The sequence below is a fragment of the Neofelis nebulosa genome, chromosome 10 (genome assembly GCF_028018385.1).
Source record: "Neofelis nebulosa isolate mNeoNeb1 chromosome 10, mNeoNeb1.pri, whole genome shotgun sequence".
NCBI lineage: Eukaryota > Metazoa > Chordata > Mammalia > Carnivora > Felidae > Neofelis > Neofelis nebulosa.
The window spans coordinates 73244279-73264800 of record NC_080791.1 but is presented as its reverse complement, the minus strand read 5'-3'; the positions used below and the strand labels follow the sequence as shown (position 1 = coordinate 73264800).

The window sequence follows — 20522 nt, the reverse complement described above, 5'->3', positions numbered from 1 at the left end:
AGAGAAGGGCACTTCTTCCAACTTGAGACTTCCAAGGAAAGCCTCTAAGAAGGGAGGTTGCCTAGTTCAAGTCAACAGTATGGGTTAGCTAGAAGAAGATGGTTGGGAAGGACATGTGAATAAAAGCACATAGGTGTGATACATATGTGGAAGTAGAAGCACTTCTGTAACAGGGTAGAGTGTGAAGTGAAGGTTGGCAGATGATGTTGGAGATACCCGGACATAAGTTACCACCTTATCCATGTTAAGGAGTTTTACTCTATCCTCTAGCTTAGAGGTCCATATCCAGTCTACTTTCTGTTGTAAATAAATAATTTTTGGAACACAGCCACACCCATTTGTTTATATATTTTCTATAACTGCATTTGTGTTCTAATCCTAGAGGTGAGTAGTTGAGACACATACTATATATCCTGCAAAGCCTAAACTATTTATTAATTGCTATTTTACAGAAAAGGTTTACTGACCCCTGCTCTAGCCCTTTTTAGCTGAGGGTAAGGGGTGGGATGGTTGAGTGACTTGTTTCTGAGTCCTGAGCTGAAATTACTCTGGCCGTACTGTGGAAATTAGATTTACTTCTGGCGGGATTGGTTTTAGGGAGATTATTTAGGAAAGTTTTTTATAGTAGTCCAAGTGAAAGATAATTAGTGTGATGAAGGCAAAAGGAGGGAACTGATTAACAATACTTAGGAGATAAAATTGGTAAGATTTTGGTAGGTAATGAGATGTAAGAAAAGAAATAGTGTAGGATGACTATTTCCAGATTTCCAGCTACTATTATATTCTTGTCAGCATATAAACATATTTATTCAGTAAATATTTGCAGAATATCTCCTCATCATGAGGCACTGTTGTAGGTGCTAAGGCTATGGTAGTGAACAAAAGAAACTGTAATCCCAAGTCTTAGTTTACACTCTAGTTGCATGAGATGACAATTAAACTAACAAAATATATGCTACATCAGGTGGTAAGCACTATAGAGAAAAATAAATGAGGGTAATGTTGCAATTTCAACATTTGTATTCAGAAGAGACCTCATTAGGAAGGTAAATTTGAGTAAAGAACTGGAGGAGAGGAGGAAGCTATCTGGTTGTCTAGGGGAGGAGGAGTGTGCCTGATATATCTGTCTTTCTAGCTGGAATAGAGTGAGGGAGGGGGGCGAGAATGGAAACAAATCAATTAGGAAGATGTTTTGCTAGTCATAGATAGTGGGAAGGGGGAGGAAGGGGCGGGAGAGGAAGAACTGTGAGAGGAGCAGATTTGGATGGAAGATGTAGAACTTAATTTTGGGCTTTGTGATGACTGTTAGTCACCTTAATAGCAATGTTGAGTAGGCAGTTGGATATAAATCTGGATTTTAATGGAAGAGGCCCAGCCTGGAGGTAGTAAACATGGGAATCATAAGAATATAATTGGTATTTTGAAGCCATAAGGAGATCCCCAAGAAAATTACTGCAGGTACAGAAAATAAGAGTTTAAGGACAGCCCTGGGCATATCTTCCATCTTAAAACAAAAAGTCCACATCCCCCTGTAGCAACCACTCCACTTCTCTTTTCTTCTTGCAGCAAAACTCCTTAAAGTTAATCTATTTTTACTGCTTCCACTTCCTCTCTTTCCATTCTTTTATGAACCCACTCCAATCAGGCTTTCATTCTCAGCACTTCCCTGAAACTGCACCTAAGATCAGGACTTCATGATCATGGTTTCAGTAATAAGTTCTTGGTCTTTATTTTTCTCAGTGTTTCTATAGTGTTTAATAGAGGTGGCTGTTTCTTCCTCTTGAATACTCTCATGACCTCTTGGTGTATCATGTTTGTGGTTCTCTGACTTCCAGTGTCTTGCTCTGTTCTCTCACTTGTGGCTTTCTGCTTATGGTCTCTTTATTTTTCTGACCTCTAAACATCAGAATACCATAGGGCTCAGTTCTAGGATCTCTTCTTTTCCCTTGTGGTCACATTCCAGGTGATCTCGCTTAATCTCATGTCTTTAAATACCCTACATATACTGATGGCTGAAATTTATACATTCAGACTAACCTCTTCCCTGAACTCCAGATTCAAATATATTTTACCTGACATTTTTATATGAATGTCTAATTCATTAACATGTCAAATTTAAGATACATGAAACTGAATTTTTTATATTACCCTTCATATCTATTTATGAGTCTTCCTCTATTTGGTAAATAACAACTCTATCCTTCTCTTTGCTAAGGGCCAAACCTTGAAGTCGTATTTGATTTCTCAAGAAAAAGATCTTTTATATCCCACAATCTATCTAATTCTTGTCAGCTCTATTTTAAAAATACATTCAGAATGTGACCACTCTTTATCACTACCAAAGCTACAGTTCTAGTCAATTACAATAGTTACGACACAGTTGACCCTTGAACAACATGGGGGTTAGGGGCTCTGACCTCTTGTGCAGTCGAAAATCTGTATATAACATCTGTCTATCTTTAAGTAAGCTCTAGGCCCAACATTGGGCTTGAACCCACAATCTTGAGATCAAGAGTCATATCTTCTGCTGACTGAGCTAGCCAGGTACCCACTGTTTATAACTTCTGACTCCCCCAAAATTTAACTGCTGATAGCCTACCCTTGGCTGGAAGCCTTGCTGATAACATACATAGTTTATTAATACATATTTTGTATGTTGTTTTTATTGTATGTATACTTTTATTGTATGTATACTTTATTCTTGCACTAAAGTGAGCTAGCGAAAAAGAAATGTTAAAGAGCGCCTGGGTGGCTTAGTCAGTCGGGTGTCCCGACTTCGGCCCATGCCATGATCTCACGGTTCAGGAGTTCAAGCCCGCATCGGGCTCTGTGCTGACAGCTCAGAGCCTGGAGCCTGCTTTGGATTCTCTGTCTCCCTCTTTCTCTGCCCTTCCTTTGCTCATGCTCTGTCTCTCTCAAAAATAAACATTAAAAAAAAATTTTTTTTTTAATTTTTTTTTTTTTTCCAACATTTTTAATTTATTTTTGGGACAGAGAGAGAGACAGAGCATGAACGGGGGAGGGGCAGAGAGAGAGGGAGACACAGAATGGGAAACAGGCTCCAGGCTCCGAGCCATCGGCCCAGAGCCCGACGCGGGGCTTCGAACTCACGGACCGCGAGATCGTGACCTGGCTGAAGTCGGACGCTTAACCGACTGCGCCACCCAGGCGCCCCTAAAAAAAATTTTTTTTTTTTTTTTAATTTTTTTTTTTTTTTCAACATTTTTAATTTATTTTTGGGACAGAGAGAGACAGAGCATGAACGGGGGAGGGGCAGAGAGAGAGGGAGACACAGAATCGGAAACAGGCTCCAGGCTCCGAGCCGTCAGCCCAGAGCCTGACGCGGGGCTCGAACTCACGGACCGCGAGATCGTGACCTGGCTGAAGTCGGACACTTAACCGACTGCGCCACCCAGGCGCCCCTAAAAAAAAAAAATTTTTTTTTTTAAATAAAAGTTAAAATCATAAGGAGGAGAAAATACATTTATAGCACTTGTGCTGTGAAAAATTCACGTATAAATGGACCCAAGCAGTTCAGTCCTGTGTTGTTCTCAGGTCAACTGTAGTTCCTTACAGCTCTCTCAACTTCTACCCTTGTCCTTCTGCAGTCTTTCTTCCACAGGGAATCAAAATGACATTTTAAAAAATAAGTCACTAAGTGCAATATGGCATCCTGGATTGTATCCTGGAAGAGGAAATGAATATTAATGGAAAAACTGGTTCAGTCTGACTAAAGTACAGTTCAGTTAATAGTAATGTACCAGTATTAATGTCTTAGTTTTGTCAAATATAACATGGTTACGTTACTTAACCCAGTTTCCTTTAATGTTCTTAAAGGAACTTTCTAACTATCTTAGAGGAACTATCTGTACTGTTTTTGCAACTTTTCTGTAAATATAAAATTATTACAAAACAAAAAGGTTTTTTAAGAAAAATAATAAGCACAGATAGCATATGTAAAAGAGAAAAAGACAAAAGATGGCTCTTTGAAAAGACTAATAAAATTCATAAACTCTTAAAAGATGCTAAATTATGTTATCTATCCCCTTTTTCAAAATCCTCTTTGCCATCTCAGTAAAATTCAGATCCCTAATTGTGTCTTCAGGGCCCTATGTATTCTGACCCCACTACCTCTCTGATCTGGCTTCCTAACACTTTCCTTCTTTGTTCTGGTGGATCTATAGGTATGCTCCCCAGCTGGGATCCTTGTGCTTTTTTGTTCTCTTTACTTTTAATGCTCTTCCCCCAGATATTTGCATGACTTAACCTTCAATTCGTTAAGGTCTGTATTCTAATAAATGTCTTATCGCAGATGTCTTTAGGACCATCTTATGCAAAATAATGACTAAAAAAAATAGTGACTGTCATATATTCCCCATAATTTTTTTACAGCTTTATTGTATAATTTATATACCATAAAGTATACCCATTGAATATATATAATTCAAGGATTCCTTTTAATAAATGCATGGAGTTGTATAATTATCCCCACAATCCAGTTCTTTGGACCATTTTCGTCACTACCAAAGGTTTCCATATACTACTTTTCAGTCATTCCTCATTCCCAGCCCAACCCCCGAATAACACCTGATCTAGTACCTGTCTCGGTAGATTTCCCCTTAATGGAAATTTCATGTAAATGGAATCATACCCTATGTAATACCTGATTTTTTTCCCCCACATACCATACCGTTTTTAAGCTCTATCCATGTTGTAGTATATAAGTTGTAATTCGAATCCATAGTTCCTTTTTTTATTGCTGAATACTTACATTGTATGGATATATCATATTTTGTTTATCTGGTCACCAAATAATGGACATTTTGGACAGTTTGCAGTTTTTAGTTGTTATGAATAATGCTGCTGTAACCCCCCCCCCCCCCCATATAAGTCTTTGTGTGGATATATGTTTTAATTTAGGTTTTAGGAAAAATCAGGAAGTTGCGGAAGTTTTGATTTCTCCTGGCTTTAATTTTCTAGAGATAAGGTGTTAATTTATTTTACTAAAATGAAGTTACAGGAGCAATAAAGAAAAATGAGAAAGAGAACTGACCAAGAACAAGTAAAAGGAATGTTAAGTGGGTGTGCAGTTTCCTGCTGAAATTGGGGATGTTGAATTTTCTTTGAAAATGCTCAGCTGCCTCGTAGAAGAAGCAGAGAAGAGAAGGCTCTGACCTCAAAGAATGAGTTTAGTTGAAATGAATGTGTGGGGACTGGAGGCAAAGGAGATTGTGATCAGACTATAATATTGTGGTTAAGATTCTCATAGGGTACAGTTTTGGGGTTGAAGATGCTGTGAATTTTCCACGTGGACATTTATGTAACTGAGGCTTATTATAGGATATAGAGTAGAAAGTCAGGTGAATATCTAGAGCAAAAATATGGCATGCAGTGGAGGAAATGACCACATGTCCAATTACAAGGCAGATCAGGCCATCAGGGGTCAAGTCAGGGGACAGAAAATACAGTAGTAATTTGAACAGGAAAATTTAAAGAATTGTTAATTAGTAAAAGGTGGTTAATTACTACAAAGGGCAAAAGAGGATTCTAAGGCAGGATTTGGCATTTTATGGCTTGCATACAAAATCTGGCCTATTTCCAATTTTTGTAAATGAAGTTTTATTGGAACACAACCATACTCATTTATGTATTTACCTGTATCTCTTTTCATGCCATAATAGCAGAGTTGAATTGTGACAGAGACTGTGTGGCCCACAAAGCCTAAAACATTTTATTCTCTGGCCTTTTTAAAAAGCTTGCCAACCATGCTATAAGGGGTCCAGAAATAGGATATAAAAACGCAGCTATCACCTCTAGGTTGAGGAACAATGGATAGTGAAGGAATTGTAGGACTTATGGTAGAACCCTCCCCACCCCCCGCCCAGGCTGAATTCCAGCCTCTTCTAAAAGGGTTTGGCTATCACAGGAGCACAGAGGATGCCTATAGCAAAGAGACTTGCTACAGTTGTCAGATTGGGAGACCATGGCCTGAGGGTATAGCTGGAACTGGTCTTTGAGGACCACTGGGATCCTGTGCTGAAGTTTTTTTTTTTATTATTATTATTTTTATTATTTAAAAAAATTTTTTTTTAACATTTATTTATTTTGAGACAGAGAGAGACAGAGCATGAACGGGGGAGGGGCAGAGAGAGAGGGAGACACAGAACCGGAAGCAGGCTCCAGGATCTGAGCCATCAGCCCAGAGCCCGACGCGGGGCTCAAACTCATGGAACGTGAGATTGTGACCTGAGCCGAAGTCGGACGCTTAACCGACTGAGCCACCCAGGCGCCCCCTGTGCTGAAGTTTTAAAAAAAAAAAAAAAAAAAAGAGGAGGCCTGGAACCCTGATGAGAAGTGTCTTCATGCTGCTATTGCCTGAGTGTCCCTTAGGTGCCCTCTGTTGACCAAACCTAACATTTTGTCGGCTGGCAAAGGAAAAATATAGGTCTAGTTCCAGTATCACAAAGTAGAGCAAAGAAGGGGATTGATTTGGAACTAATTGACAATAAATTGGTAACTGGCACATAAAAAATGATGGAGAATAGTATAGGAGAATGACCTGAGCCTCAACACTGGAAAGGTTTTTGCATGAAGGTGTAGGAGTAAAAGTAAGCAGAAATATAAGTAAGCAAAAATGGGGAGCTAGAAAACAGATTGTTGGGTCCTGAGGACTGCAGGGGTAATTGGATGTTTGAGCAAATGAGGTGGTTTCATTGAAGCATAAAGGTACAGGGAACATTCAGTTTCTGGTTGCCAAGCCTCAAAGGTGGAAAAATTTAAATTGTTAAGGGATGGTACAGTACTAAATTTCAGCCCATTTTAACAGTACTTGGCATGTAAGTTTGGCATACATGTTTGATGAATTCTTTATGTAAGAGTGTTTCTTAATGAGATAAACATTATTTTAAAATGATGGAGGAATGGAGAGAGATTTTTAAATCATTCTCATCAGGTAAATGATTTTATAATATATTTGTACATGTATACTTTTGAATTGTGGTGAAATCAAGTATGATTAAATACTACAGAGGGATTGTCCTCAAGAAAGTTTTTTCATCCAATAAAACTTAAAAAGTAATGGTTGTATAGATGCAAATCCTGCTTAAAAGTTGACTCATGTCTACTAACTGCTGCCTAATGTTATTAATATGCAGCCAATCTCTGAAGAACTTGGTTTTTGATACCAAATTTTTTGGCAGGAGGGAGAGAAGGATTGGTGTTTTTAATGTGGAACTTACTCCCAAGTAAGAATAAAAAATAACTCCAGTTTTTTTTAATGACTTAGTAATTTGTTAATGATTTATTAGTTATTCTAAGTATGAAATTAATGGCATTTGCATCTGAATAATTGTGTCAGGCAAAATGAAAATCAGACCCAAGTTTTCTTATTCAAAATAAAATAGGTCAGTGAAAAGGTATTTTGTTTGTTTTTCATCACAAAAGAGTAAAGGATATCTGTTTATTAAGCACATCTAAAATGTCTGGTTTCTGACTTCATCTCTGAAACTGATCCTTTAAATTCCACATACTTATGTTTATTTTACTTTTTATTTTTAAAGAACCAGCACCGAGCAGTAGATCAAGTAATTAAAGCTGTAAGAAAAATCTGTAGTGCTTTAGATGGTGTAGAGACTCTTGCCATTACAGAATCAGTAAAGAAGCTAAAGAGAGCAGTCAATCTTCCAAGGAGTAAAAGTGCTGATGTGAGTATTTTTTTAGTATATTAGCATTTTGTTACATGTAAGTATGTACTTAAGTGAGTATCATTTAAACTGGGAGATTTTTGCTTCTGTTAGACAAAATGTTATTGTTTCAACCTTGGCTTTTACTTTTGAGTAGATTTGGTCACTTAGTAAAGTTGGGAATTCCTAAGAGGAGATCGTCTCCCTCAGAAGAGCTTTGTCAGCATTAATATTGAATACATAGATGCCAAACTGTGAAACTTTTACGTGTAGAGGAGGAACTGTGGCATAAATAAGTTGGTTGGAAGTTTCAAGATAGATACTGAGCTCCAGAACCTGGGTGGTAATGGTTAGTATTTGTCCTTCTGGATGGAGATGTCCATGCATGTCCATGGGGTAAGGTCTGCATTGGGCCATATCTCTTTCCTGTTGAAAATTCCAAGAAGCCTCACTAAGAGTGACTTAATGCCTCAGAAGCAACCAGGTTAGGAGCCCTTTCTTGATAGCATACTGTGAAAGCTCTTCCTATGGTATTTTCATGAAGATTTAATTAACTCTGTTCATAGGGTTGTTCATAGCTCTGATGGTAGGATTAGAGAAGGTGGATCACAAGACACAATAAATTAAAAAAAAATTTTTTTTTAATGTTTATTTTTGACAGAGAGAGAGAGACAGAGCATGAGCGGGGGAGGGGCAGAGAGAGAGGGGGAGACACAGAATCCGAAGCAGGCTCCAGGCTCTAAGCTGTCAGCACAGAGCCTGACGCGGGGCTTGAACTCACAGACCACGAGATCATGACCTGAGCCAGGGTCGGACGCTCAACTGACTTAGCCACCCAGGCGCCCCAAGACACAATAAATTTAAAGGAAGGAAACGTTATATTGATGGTATGCCCCTCAACTGGTATCTAAGAGATACTCTAGGCTCACAGAGAGCTTATATATATGATATGTAGAAATTTGGGTTTCTTTTACCTTTCTTTCTTATTATGTGCTTGTTTAAAAAAAAATATATATATATGAAATAACTTGGAAATGATCCACTATACCATGGTCCTAATGTTATCTGAGGTTTCTATTCATCATAGTCATTTGCTGGATAAGGGAGCGGGGAGTAGGAGGAGAGCTCAATTTAAATAATTGTAAGAGCTTTTTTGAGACCATAAATGGTAATAAATAGAGTTGTAGTTTCTTTAGGGATATTCTTATCATACTAATAGTAAAGCAACTAATAGAATATAAAGTATCATTAGTGTATTTATTGCTTTTGGGTTTCAAATCTTAATTACTAAACTGGTTTAATGAGGCAGATTTTGTTGAGTTTCTATATTTTGCACTAATTTTCAGTTATTCTGATTTTCTTGATAGTAATCATTTCGTTATTTGGTTTGGGGTTTCACTTTCTTTTTACATTTTTGTTTTGTTTTATTCTGCAGAACCTTTTGGGAGGTTTCCTGATCAAGCATTTAATTAAATTGTATTGAAATTAAAGGTAAACATTCTATATTATATCATGGGCAATTTTCCAACTAATTTGTATGTATGTATGCAGGTGACTTCACTGTCTGGAGAAGGAGACCCTAGTAAGAGTTCATCTAGGGGTATGTCTTTAAGTTCTTTAAATTTTAGCAATAATTTTTGCTTCTTTGGGGAATTATATTAACAATTTCTTTAAATCTAGGATCACTGAATCCTGAAAATCCTGTTCAAGTAAGCATGGACCAGTTAACTGCAGCAATTTATGATCTTCTCAGACTCCATGCAAATTCTGGTAGGAGTCCTGCAGACTGTGCCCAAAGTAATAGGAACGTTAAGGAAGCATGGACAACAACAGAACAGCTCCAGTTTACAATTTTTGCTGCTCATGGAATTTCAAGTAATTGGGTATCAAAGTAAGTAACTGTTTAAAACAAAATATATACAGCTTAACCCAGAAACTGTTCTAATCTTGTAAAATGTCAGCATCCCCTGTTCTGTTGATACTTAAATTGATGATACAAGAATTACCACATACCTTTGTGGTTTTCATAAAAATTACAGAGAAGGGGTGCCTGGGTGGCTCAGTTGGTTAAGCATCGGATTCTTGATTTTAGCTCAGGTCATGATCTCAAGATTCGTGGGATCAAGCCCTGCATAGGGCTGTGCACTGACAGGGTGCAGCCTGCTTGGGATTCTCTTTCTCTCTCTCTACCCCTCCCTACTCACTCTCTCTTACACTCTTTCTCTCTCTCAAAATAAACAAACATTAAAAAAAAAAAATTACAGAGCTATTTGAAACTGTTTCGGTAAAAAATATCCCTCCTACTACATCAAAGAAGGCAGGAAAATAGATGTTTAAACTTACAAAGGTAAATGCTAATTAACAAATGAGTCCATTTATGACTGCTGTTTTTCAGCCTTTCCTTTAGAATCAGGGTTATTTGAAATAGTGTGATGACACTAGGCTTTTGTGTACTTTTTTCTCTTTAGTAGTTTACTGTTTACTGATTGCTAGGCTTTGGAGTCTACAAGGGCATATTTCTTCTATTGAAATTTTTTAAAACGTTTGTTGATTTATTTTGAGAGAGAGAAAGTGAATCCTAGGCAGGCTCTGTGTTGTCAACACAGAGCTGGACGCAGGGCTTGAACTCAGACTATGAGATCATAACCTGTCCTGAAATTGAGAGTCAGATGCTTAACCAACTGAGCCACCTAGGTGCCCCTCTATTGAATTTTATTTTAATTTTTAATTTTTTAACATTCTATTTATTTATTTATTTACTTAAAATTTTTCATGTTTATTTTTGAGAGAGATAGAGCACGAGTGGGGGAAGAGCAGAAAGAGAGGGAGACACAGAATCCGAAGCAGGCTCCAGGCTCTGAGCTGTCAGCACAGAGCCCGATGCAGGGCTCGAACTCACGAACTGCAAGATCATGACCTGAGCTGAAGTCGGCCGCCCAACCAACTGAGCCACCCAGGCACCCCAACATTCTATTTATTTTTGAGAGAGACAGAGCACGGGTAGGGGAGGGGCAGAGATAGAAGGAGACACAGAGATAGAGATAGAGCTGTTAGCACTATCTATTTGTTTTGAGAGAGAGAGAGAGAGAGAGAGAGAGAGAGAGAGAGCATGCGCACTTGCATGAGCAGGGGAGGGGGGGAGAGAGAGAGAGAGAGAGAGAGAGAGAGAGAGAGAGAGAGAGAGAGAGAATATCCCAAACAGGCTCCACACTGTCAGCACAAAGCTCAATGTGGGGCTTGATCTCACAAACCATGAGATCATGACCTGAGCTGAGATCAAGAGTTCGACATTTAACCGACTGACCACCCAGGCGCCCCTGAATTCAAATTTTTAATGAAAGTTTCATAGTAACAATGCTATAAAGTAAGGTAAAGCCTAGTGAAGAGATACCAAACATAAATTCTGCTTAAATTGAGTTTTAGATTAACGTAATATATAACTACTTGAAAACAATCTATTAACTCATTCAATAAATATTTACTGAGCACCATCTTGGGCAGTGTTCTTCGTACTAGGGATTCAGCAGTAAACAAGGCAACAAAATATCTCTGCCTTTTAGGAACTTGTCTTTAAATGGGTACTACTGCTATGTGAAGGTATTTTATTCTTTAAAATGTTACAGGGATAATACCTTCCACATCCTCCATACAGACTCATATACACACAAATAAATTTTGGGATACTAATGAGAAGGACAAATACTCAGTAGAAGACAATACAGAAAACTGCAGTGATAAGATGGAAAGAAAGTAAAATGCTGAAGAAAAGAGAGACAGCTAGGGGTCTTTTGTGAACCAATGAGATTTAGAATTTGAAATATATTTTAAATGATTAATAGATTGCATATATGAACAAAGTGGTTAATGTGTAAGCCTAGCAGTAAGTTAGAATCTAGTAGAACCTAAGGCTCCTATTCTGCAAGATTGCCTGACTGTATCTAACCAGCTCTGTATTTGTGGCAATTAGGGGCTAAATCCTTACTGTCTAATGAGAATACAATAGCATGTATTCCATGGATGGAAGCTTCCTAATAGATTGGAAAGACTGGCTCAGTGCAAGTCAGGCCCAAGCCCCATTAATATGCTTAACTAACTAAATTTCAGTGGCTTAGCAAAGGAAAATATCACCTAGGGAAGATAATGTTTATATTTTTTCTTCTAAGAATTTACTTAGAAATGAATAATTATCCATTTCTAAAGCTAGTAATTGAGCACAAAATGGTGCTAAGTTCTGTATAATGACCCCTAAGACTAGCACCTGGAGGTATATGTTGCCTTCCGTATTCCCTTTTCTATACTACTTCTCTGTTTTTGTAGAATTTGCAATAGTTAAATTTCATATGTTTTCCAAAAATTCAAATGACTGGTGAACAAATAATTTCATATAATGGTCACTTTTAGAGAAGAATGGCTAATGTTATGCATTTGGATTATAAAATAACAATCAAATTAAATGTTTCTTTTCTTAGTTATGAAAAATACTACTTGATATGTTCCCTATCTCACAACGGAAAGGATCTTTTTAAACCTATTCAATCAAAGAAGGTTGGCACGTATAAGAATTTCTTCTATCTTATTAAATGGGATGAACTGTAAGTGAAATTTTTGGCTTTTTATGCTTTCAGTATGCTGTCTTTACTTTTTTCCATGTATGCATCCTAGGGTTTCATTTTTTTTTACAATTTCCATTAAAATCCATTAAATTCTTACATCTTAAGGTCTCTTCTAGATATTATTCTATAGAAAAGCCAAATTCTCATTTAAAAATCTGAAATATTATTTAAAAAACTACATATTGTTAAATTGCAGAAACATGCCATTAATTCTTAGACTTTTGTTAAGTTAAAACTATAAATTTATGTGTAATTTTAGAAAGATGGTTTGTATAACATTGCTTAGTTTAGTATTCTATAATACTGTATATATGAAACCTAGTTCTTGGTTAACAGCTTAAAAAATTAAATCCATATACAATATATTTTGCACTGTTAATATTTTTAAAACAGGAATCATTATTTAGGCAGATAGATAATAGCAGAGCTTTTACTTTTCATTCTGCATTTATGAGGTGGTTTCCTATTTTTCTTTTTTTTTTAATTTTTTAAATTACAAAAATAATGCATCTCTGAAAACAACCAAATACAAAATTACATATGGGTAAAAGTGTCTTTTTTTTTCCAACACTTATCATCTTATGGCTACTCGGTGACCACTTTCAGTGAGACTTTCAGTGACCACTGAAAGTGAGACTTTCAGACTTAACAACAACAAATAAGGTAAACATATATGTCAGCTTGTGTGTATATGGGCACACGTATATCCAAATCTGAAATACTCATAAACATTCATCTAGTTTCTCCTAAAGGAAATAAAAATGACTATTATTTTTCCTAGAAATTGACACTAGCCAAGACTTGAGTAGAGGCACTAAGAAATTTTTGAGAGATGTTACATACTTGAAATTTTAATGAAATTTGTTTTAAGATTCTGTATAATGCATATTGGCCAAGCTTGCTGCTTAAGTAAAGGTTACTCGGTAGTAAAGATTATTTGATAAGTCAAATAAAATATCTAAACTTGTCAGTCTCATTAATGGACTAAATTTCATATTTGATCTAATTTGTTTTTTCTATTAATACATTTTTCCCCCCTTAGAATCATTTTTCCCATCCAGATATCACAATTGCCATTAGAATCACTTCTTCACCTTACTCTTTTTGGAATTTTAAATCAGAGCAGTGGAAGTTCCCCTGATTCTAATAAGCAGAGAAAGGGGCCAGAAGCTTTGGGCAAAGTTTCTTTACCTCTTTTTGACTTTAAACGGTAAGTATTACTAAGTTGTAATGGTGAGTTACTATGGACACATCTGCAGCATCAGAATAGGCTAGAGGACAGGGTGGGGAACAATGACATACATGAAATAATAAGCTGCCTGTTTTTCCAGTGTGATAAAAGGAGGTCATTTCAGAGACCCAGATCAGAAGAAACCAAAGTTATTCTGCTATAGTTTGAACATATCTGTCTGGGTATTCAGAGGATTATTTGCCACTCACTGTTCCAGAGAAAAGCAGCAGCCAGTTCACTCTCTGTCATTTATGCAAAGCACTGTGTTATTGATGTAATAGTCATTTTCCCTTTTCTCTTTTTTTCCTCTTCTCATACTTTCCCATCCTTCTCCAGTTTCAGAGAGTCTACAGCTGTACATTATTTCCTTCTCTTTATCTGACTGATCTACTTCACAAAATTTGTTCTTGAACGTTCTTTTCGCATGTGCTTAAATATAGCATTTATTTCTTTCGTTTTTTCTTTCTTCTTCTTCTTCTTCTTTTTTTTTTTAAGTTTATTTATTTTGAGAGCAAGAGGGAGAAAATGTGAACAGGGAAGGGGCAGAGCCGGGGCAGGGGAGAAAGAATCTCAAGAAGGCTTCACACTGTCAATACAGAGCTGATGTAGGGCTCGAACTCATGGACCATGAGATCATGACCCTGAATCGAAACCAGGAGTCAGACACTTAACTGACTGAGCCACCCAGGCGCCCCTATTTTTCTTTTAGTTGCTTCCCTCATATTTGAGGAGGCAGTATAAGATTTTTTAATTCTCTGCCTTTAGGTAGGCTTAAATTTTATTTGATATCTGAAATAATTCTGAACCACCAAAGGCTAGAGAAAAACAGTTGAAGATATTGCTATTAAGGATGTGTACTTAGAATCTTTTGCTAAAAATAATCCATAATTACTCTAAAACAGAATATTAGCCACACAAAAGAGCGGAATTGTGCTCTCAGTTGTGATAAGTTAGTGTTAGAGAACAGTTATGTAAGAAAATTAAATGTAATTGCATCATTATCACTAAGTTTTATAAATAAATCATTTTGAAAACCTTCTTGCTCTTGAAAGTACCAGGCAGGGATCTTTGTTTCATAGAGAAGTACAATCACTTTTTGCCACTTTTGTTGTCTAGTAGTAAATGGGGTTTGTTTTTTTAGATGAATGACATAATGTTCTTTAAAAAATCAAGAGAGTAAGGTGAAGGGCAATTGATTTTTGTTAGACAATTAAATAGTTTGCACCCAACACTCTGCTGTTAAAACAGTGAGCAGATGGCATTAAACTTGAAACTTTGCCGAGTAGTACAGTTGATCTAGGTAGGTAATGTTAGGTCTTTGCATTCAAGAAAATCTCAAAGGGAAGATGATTAAACATTAATACATGTAGAAAGAAAGTGTTAATGAGTGTAATTCAGTTAACTTACTATAGTATAGTGATCATATATCCTATTCTTAAAATTCTTTAACAAAATTTTTAAAAATATTTATTTATTTTTGAGAGAGTGAGAGACAGACACAGAGTGTGAACAGGGGAGGGGCAGAGAGAGAGAGGGAGACACAGAATCAGGAAGCAGACTCCAGGCTGAGGTGTTAGCACAGAGCCCGATGTGGGGATCAAACTCATGAACTGTGAGATCATGACCTGAGCCAAAGTTGAATGCTTAACCAACTGAGCCACCCAGGCACCTCTGAAATTCTTTTTAAAAATAATTTATGTTTGGGGTGCCTGGGTGGCTCAGTCGGTTAAGCATCTGATTCTTGGTTTCGACTCAGATCATGATCTCCTGGTTTGTGGGTTTGAGCTGGGTTCGGAGCTGGCAGTGTGGAGTCTGCTTCGGATTCTCTCTCTCTCTCTCTCTCTCTCTCTCTCTCTCTCTCTCTCTCTCTCTGCCCTTCCTTGCCTTGCGCTGTCTCTGTCTCTCTCAAAATAAATAAGCTTTAAAAAAAAAATTTTTTTTTTTAACGTTTATTCATCTTTGAGAGACGGAGACAGCATGAGTGGGGAAGGGGCAGAGAGGGAGACACAGAATCTGAAGCAGGCTCCATGCTCCGAGCTGTCAGCACAGAGCCTGATGCAGGGCTTGAACTCAAGAACTGCGAGATCATGACCTGAGCTGAAGTCGGACTCTCAACCGACTGAGCCACCCCGGCACCCCATAAATAAGCTTTTTTAAAAAATAAAAATAGGGCAGCCTGGGTGTATCAGTCAGTTAAGCATCCATCTTTGGCTCAGGTAATGATCTCATGGTTTGTGAGTTCAAGCCCCACATCAGGCTCTGTGCTGACAGCTGAAAGCCTAGAGCCTGCTTCAGATTCTGTGTCTCCCTCTCGCTCTGCCCCTCCCTGCCTGTCTGTCTGTCTCTCTCTCTCTCTCTCAGAAATAAACATTAAAAAAATAAATAAATAAAAATAAAAAAGAATTTATGTTTAAGGTGCAACTTGTGTACAATCTGATGAAGTCACTCTGAGGAAAGCCAGAAAACTTAGAGGCATTTCAGTCAGCATCAATAACAAATGAGGTCTTAACTGAAATCATCGATTTTAAGCCTGTGTTTCTCAGTCTTGGCACTAATTGATATTTTGGGCTGGATCATTCTTTGCTGTGGGAGACTGTCCTGTGCATTGTGTAGAATGTTTGGCAGCATCTCTGTCTTCTGTGTACTGTTTGCCAATAGTACTCCCTAGTTACCAACCAAAAGTGTCTCATGTCCCCTGGGAGCAAAATCACTCTTGGTTAAAAACCATTAATTTACACACTGATTATCAGTGCTTGCTTAAAACCATTAAGTGATTCCCTTTTCTGGAACTTTATAATGTATAGTTTAGACTGTGCCTGAACTAACTGATTACCTTAACTTCACAGAAAGAGAGATAAACCAAACAGTGCGCCTCTTTACGGATATAATACAAAGTAGTATATAATACTACCTTTAAAGAATTAAGTATTCTCGCCATATAACTAAACCTAAATCAGATCAAACCTCTAGATCTAACTACTATTTTATGAAAATATAGGAGATAAAGGGACATCCTAAATGACACCAGAGGAATACAATCAGTAAAATCCAGGATATAGAAAATTCTTAGAACAAAAGACCTGGTTTCTTCAACAAATGGCAGAGGATAAACAAAAGAATGTATAGTTTAAAATAAGAGTTAGCAGACTTTTTCTGTAAAGAGGACCAGATGGAAGTAGTTTAGGCTTTGCAGATCATAATACAGTTGACGCTTGAACATTGTGGAGGTTAGCAGTGCCTTCCCCCTCCCCATGAGGTCAAAAACCTGCATGTAACTTTGACTTCCCAAAAACTAAACTAGTAGCCTGCTGTTGACCAGAAGTCTTATTGATAACAAATAGTCCACTAACACATAATTTGTATATCAATATATGTTACATAGTGAGTTAAAAGAGAGGGGCGCCTGGGTGGCTTGGTCGGTTAAGCGTCCGACTTCGGCTCAGGTCATGATCTCACGGTCCGTGGCTTCGAGCCCCGCGTCGGGCTCTGTGCTGACAGCTCAGAGCCTGGAGCCTGTTTCAGATTCTGTGTCTCCCTCTCTCTCTGCTCCTCCCCTGTTCATGCTCTGTCTCTCTCTGTCTCAAAAATAAATAAATGTTAAAAAAAATTTTAAAAGAGAAAAGAAAATCATAAGGGAGAGAAAATACATTTATAGTACTGTATTAAAAAGAACACTTTTTTTAAGTTTATTTTGAGAGAGAAAGAAAGCTCGAGCAGGGGAGGAGCAGAGGGAGAGAAAGACTCCTAAGCAGGCTCAGTACTGACTATGAGTCCGATGCGGGGCTCAATCTCACAAACTGAACCATGAGATCATGACCTGAGCCAAAATCAAGAGTTGGACGCTCAATCAACTGAGCCACCCATGTGTCCAAGTACTGTATTTATTGAAAAAATCCATGTATAAGTGGACCTGCACAGTTCAAGGGTGTTATTCACAGGTTAACTGTAATCTCCGTCACAAAAGCAAAAGCAGCAAGAGACAGTATGTTAATGAATGAGTGTGGCTTTGTTCTGATAAAAGTTTATTTACAAAACCAGGTGACAGGCCTGAGTTAGACCCTTAAATTAAAATATACCTAGAAAGACATCAACAGTGGGTGCCTGGGTGGCTCAGTTGGTTAAGTGTCTGACTTTTGGTTTTGGCTCAGGTCATGATATCACAGTTTTGTGGGTTCGAGCCCTGATTCTGCTTTGTGCTGACAGAGGGGAGCCTGCTTGCGATTCTGCTTGGGATTCGCTCTCTCCTCTCCTGCCCCTCCCCCGTTCACACTGTCTCTGTCTCTCAGAAATAAACATAAAAAAAATTTTTTTTAAAAGACATCAGTGAAATGCAAATGTTGTATCTTGTTTGGATCCTTATTCAAACCACCAACTGTAAAAAAAATAGCTTGTGAGACAATCAGGGAAATTTGAATACTGACTAGATAGCAATGATTTTAAGTAATTATTGTTAATTATTTTAGGGGTGATAATGGTGTTTACTTATTTTAAAATAAAAGTGTTTATTGTTTAGAGATATATAAAAGTATTTACAGATGAAATAATAGGATCAGAATTTGCCTTAAAATAATCTAGTTAGGGGTGAGGGGTAGATCTGAAGAATATAAAATGTAATGTGTCAGAGATTAAAAGGGTTTTAATCTATAAGAGAAAACTGGAGTCCAGTTTTGGAAAGGAGACTTGCTGTTTGGATAAAATGAATAAAGTTTGAAGTTTATTTTATATATCTGCTTTAATATATCTCATGTTATGTTTCAGAAATTTCGTCTATGTAAACATATAGTATTGTCTTGTTGGTAACTGTTTTTAATTTAAGTGAGCTGTAAAGTGGTGGAACACCTGAGTGGCTCAGTCAGTTAAGTTGAGTGTCTGACTCTTGATTTTGGCTCAGGTCATGATCCCAGGGTTGTGGGATTGAGCCCTGTGTCAGGCTCTACACAGAGCATGGAGCCTGCTTGGGAATTCTCTCTTTTTCTCTCTCTCTGCCCCTCCCCACACAGCTTTTTCTCTATCTCTCAAAAAGTGGGCCATAAATTATAGTCTAGGGCAAGGGTCAGCATATTGCAACACACTGCCTATTTTTTGTAAATATAGTTTTGTTAGAACACAGCATACATTTATTTATGTATTGTTCAGGGCTACTTTTGCACTGTAACAGCAGAGTTGAGTCTCTGCAACAGATTGACCCAAAAGGCCCCAAATATTTGCCATCTGGCCCCTGGCACAGATACAACTTCTCATCTAAAACATTTAGTAGCTTTGCTATGAGGTAGGTATTGGTTTTCTTGCCATGTATTTTTGTTTGTTTGTTTGTTTGTTTGTTTTTTGTTTTATTTTAGAAAGCTCAAAGTGGGGAGGAGGGACAGAGGGAAGGAGAGGGAGAAAGAGAGAGGATCCTAAGCAGGCTCCGTGCTCAGCACAGAGCCCGATGCAGGGATTGTGACCTGAGCCAAAATCAAGATTCAGATGCTCAACAGACTGAGCCACCCAGGTGCCCCCCCTCTTTTTAAAAAGCTTATTTATTTATTTATTTATTTATTTATTTATTTATTTATTTTCAGAGAGAGAGAGAGAGAGACAGAGACAGAGACAGCGTGAATGGGGGAGGGGCAGAGAGAAGGATACAGAAAATCCCAAGTAGGCTCTGCACTGTCAGCATGGAGCCCCCTATGGGGCTTGAAACCATGAGTTCATGACCTGAGCTGAACATCCTCCCCCCCCCTCCCCCCGCCCCTGCTTTTTATTGGCATGTGGTTTTGTTCTTATGGCAAAAGTCAGGGAGCCGTTCTGTAATCCAAACTGATATCTTGAGATGTATTCCATTGTAGATGATCTTCAAAGACTATCCTTCACCTTTCTATTTATAAAAGCTGTTTTGGGGGCAGATGACTTTGAGTCTACCATTTTGTGTTCTATCCACAAACCCATTCCTCCCAAGATACATTCTTTCATTCTCCTCTCCCTTTGTTCCAACCCCCACGCAGTACATTTACCTACCTACAGTATTCATACACTGTGGAGAGTGATTCTGATATGTTCTTAAAGATGATACTCTTTTTATCGAATGTATGCTTGGTGTTTAGATACCAGCATTTAAAATTCATTACCGTGTGATGTGAGTTTTGAAGTTTTTAAATGAAAACTACGGTATTCTTCTGTTTATATTCATGAAGGTTTTTAACATGTGGAACTAAGCTTCTATATCTTTGGACTTCGTCACATACAAATCCTATTCCTGGAACAATACCCAAAAAAGGGTATGTGATGGAAAGAATAGTGTTACAGGTAATGGTACTTCTTGATACATGGAGAGATTTAAATTTAAATTTATTAAGATGTTTATGTGTACCATTATTTGGATTGTTACTAAAGTAGCATAATTGATCTTGTTTGATCTTATGGCTTATCTTCTATTTAAATGTTAATAAACCATTTCCTATTTCTGAGAAACAGTAAAAAGTGTACCCATCCCAAGCAATATATGTGCTTTTGAGAATTACCAACGATGGCAATCACTTTCAACAAAAGGACAAAAGCATTAATTCAATATTCAATGTAATAATCACCCTGATGGCTAAGAAAAATCAGTTTTTTCAAAGACAAATTAATGTGGGAGATAGGTGGATTATTTAGCTTCAATCTCATCAACTTCTGTTAAATTTTTAAGGTTGATTTTCCTTCTCCTACATTTGATGTCATTTATACTACTCCTCAAGTTGACAGAAGCCTTATACAGCAACACAACTTAGAAACATTGGAGAATGATACAAAAGGGAAACTTTCTGATATTCTTCATAGAGACTCATCACTTGGGTATGCTCATTTGATTTTTGTTTTGCCTGGGTATTTCTAATAGTAAATTTCAAATTAATATTTTATTAAATGCCCTGATTTATTTCATGATTTAGTAATGTTCTTGGCATGGGAAGTTTTTTGTTTGTTTTTAATTACATAAAAAGACCGTATGACTACATAAGACTTTAGAAATGTGTTCAA

General features: G+C 37.4%; 1 protein-coding gene across 2 annotated transcripts in view; it reads left to right on the top strand.

The window, feature by feature from the left end:
• The window catches only part of PIK3C2A (phosphatidylinositol-4-phosphate 3-kinase catalytic subunit type 2 alpha), a 195768-nt gene that overhangs the window by 142430 nt on the left and 32816 nt on the right, over positions 1–20522 (top strand). For both annotated transcript variants that reach the window (XM_058688378.1, XM_058688379.1), the window contains 7 exons: positions 7560–7703; positions 9234–9282; positions 9363–9573; positions 12152–12274; positions 13338–13505; positions 19700–19811; positions 20194–20339. In XM_058688378.1, coding sequence (XP_058544361.1) covers positions 7560–7703; positions 9234–9282; positions 9363–9573; positions 12152–12274; positions 13338–13505; positions 19700–19811; positions 20194–20339 — 953 coding nt within the window. The remainder of the gene's footprint in view (positions 1–7559; positions 7704–9233; positions 9283–9362; positions 9574–12151; positions 12275–13337; positions 13506–19699; positions 19812–20193; positions 20340–20522) is intronic.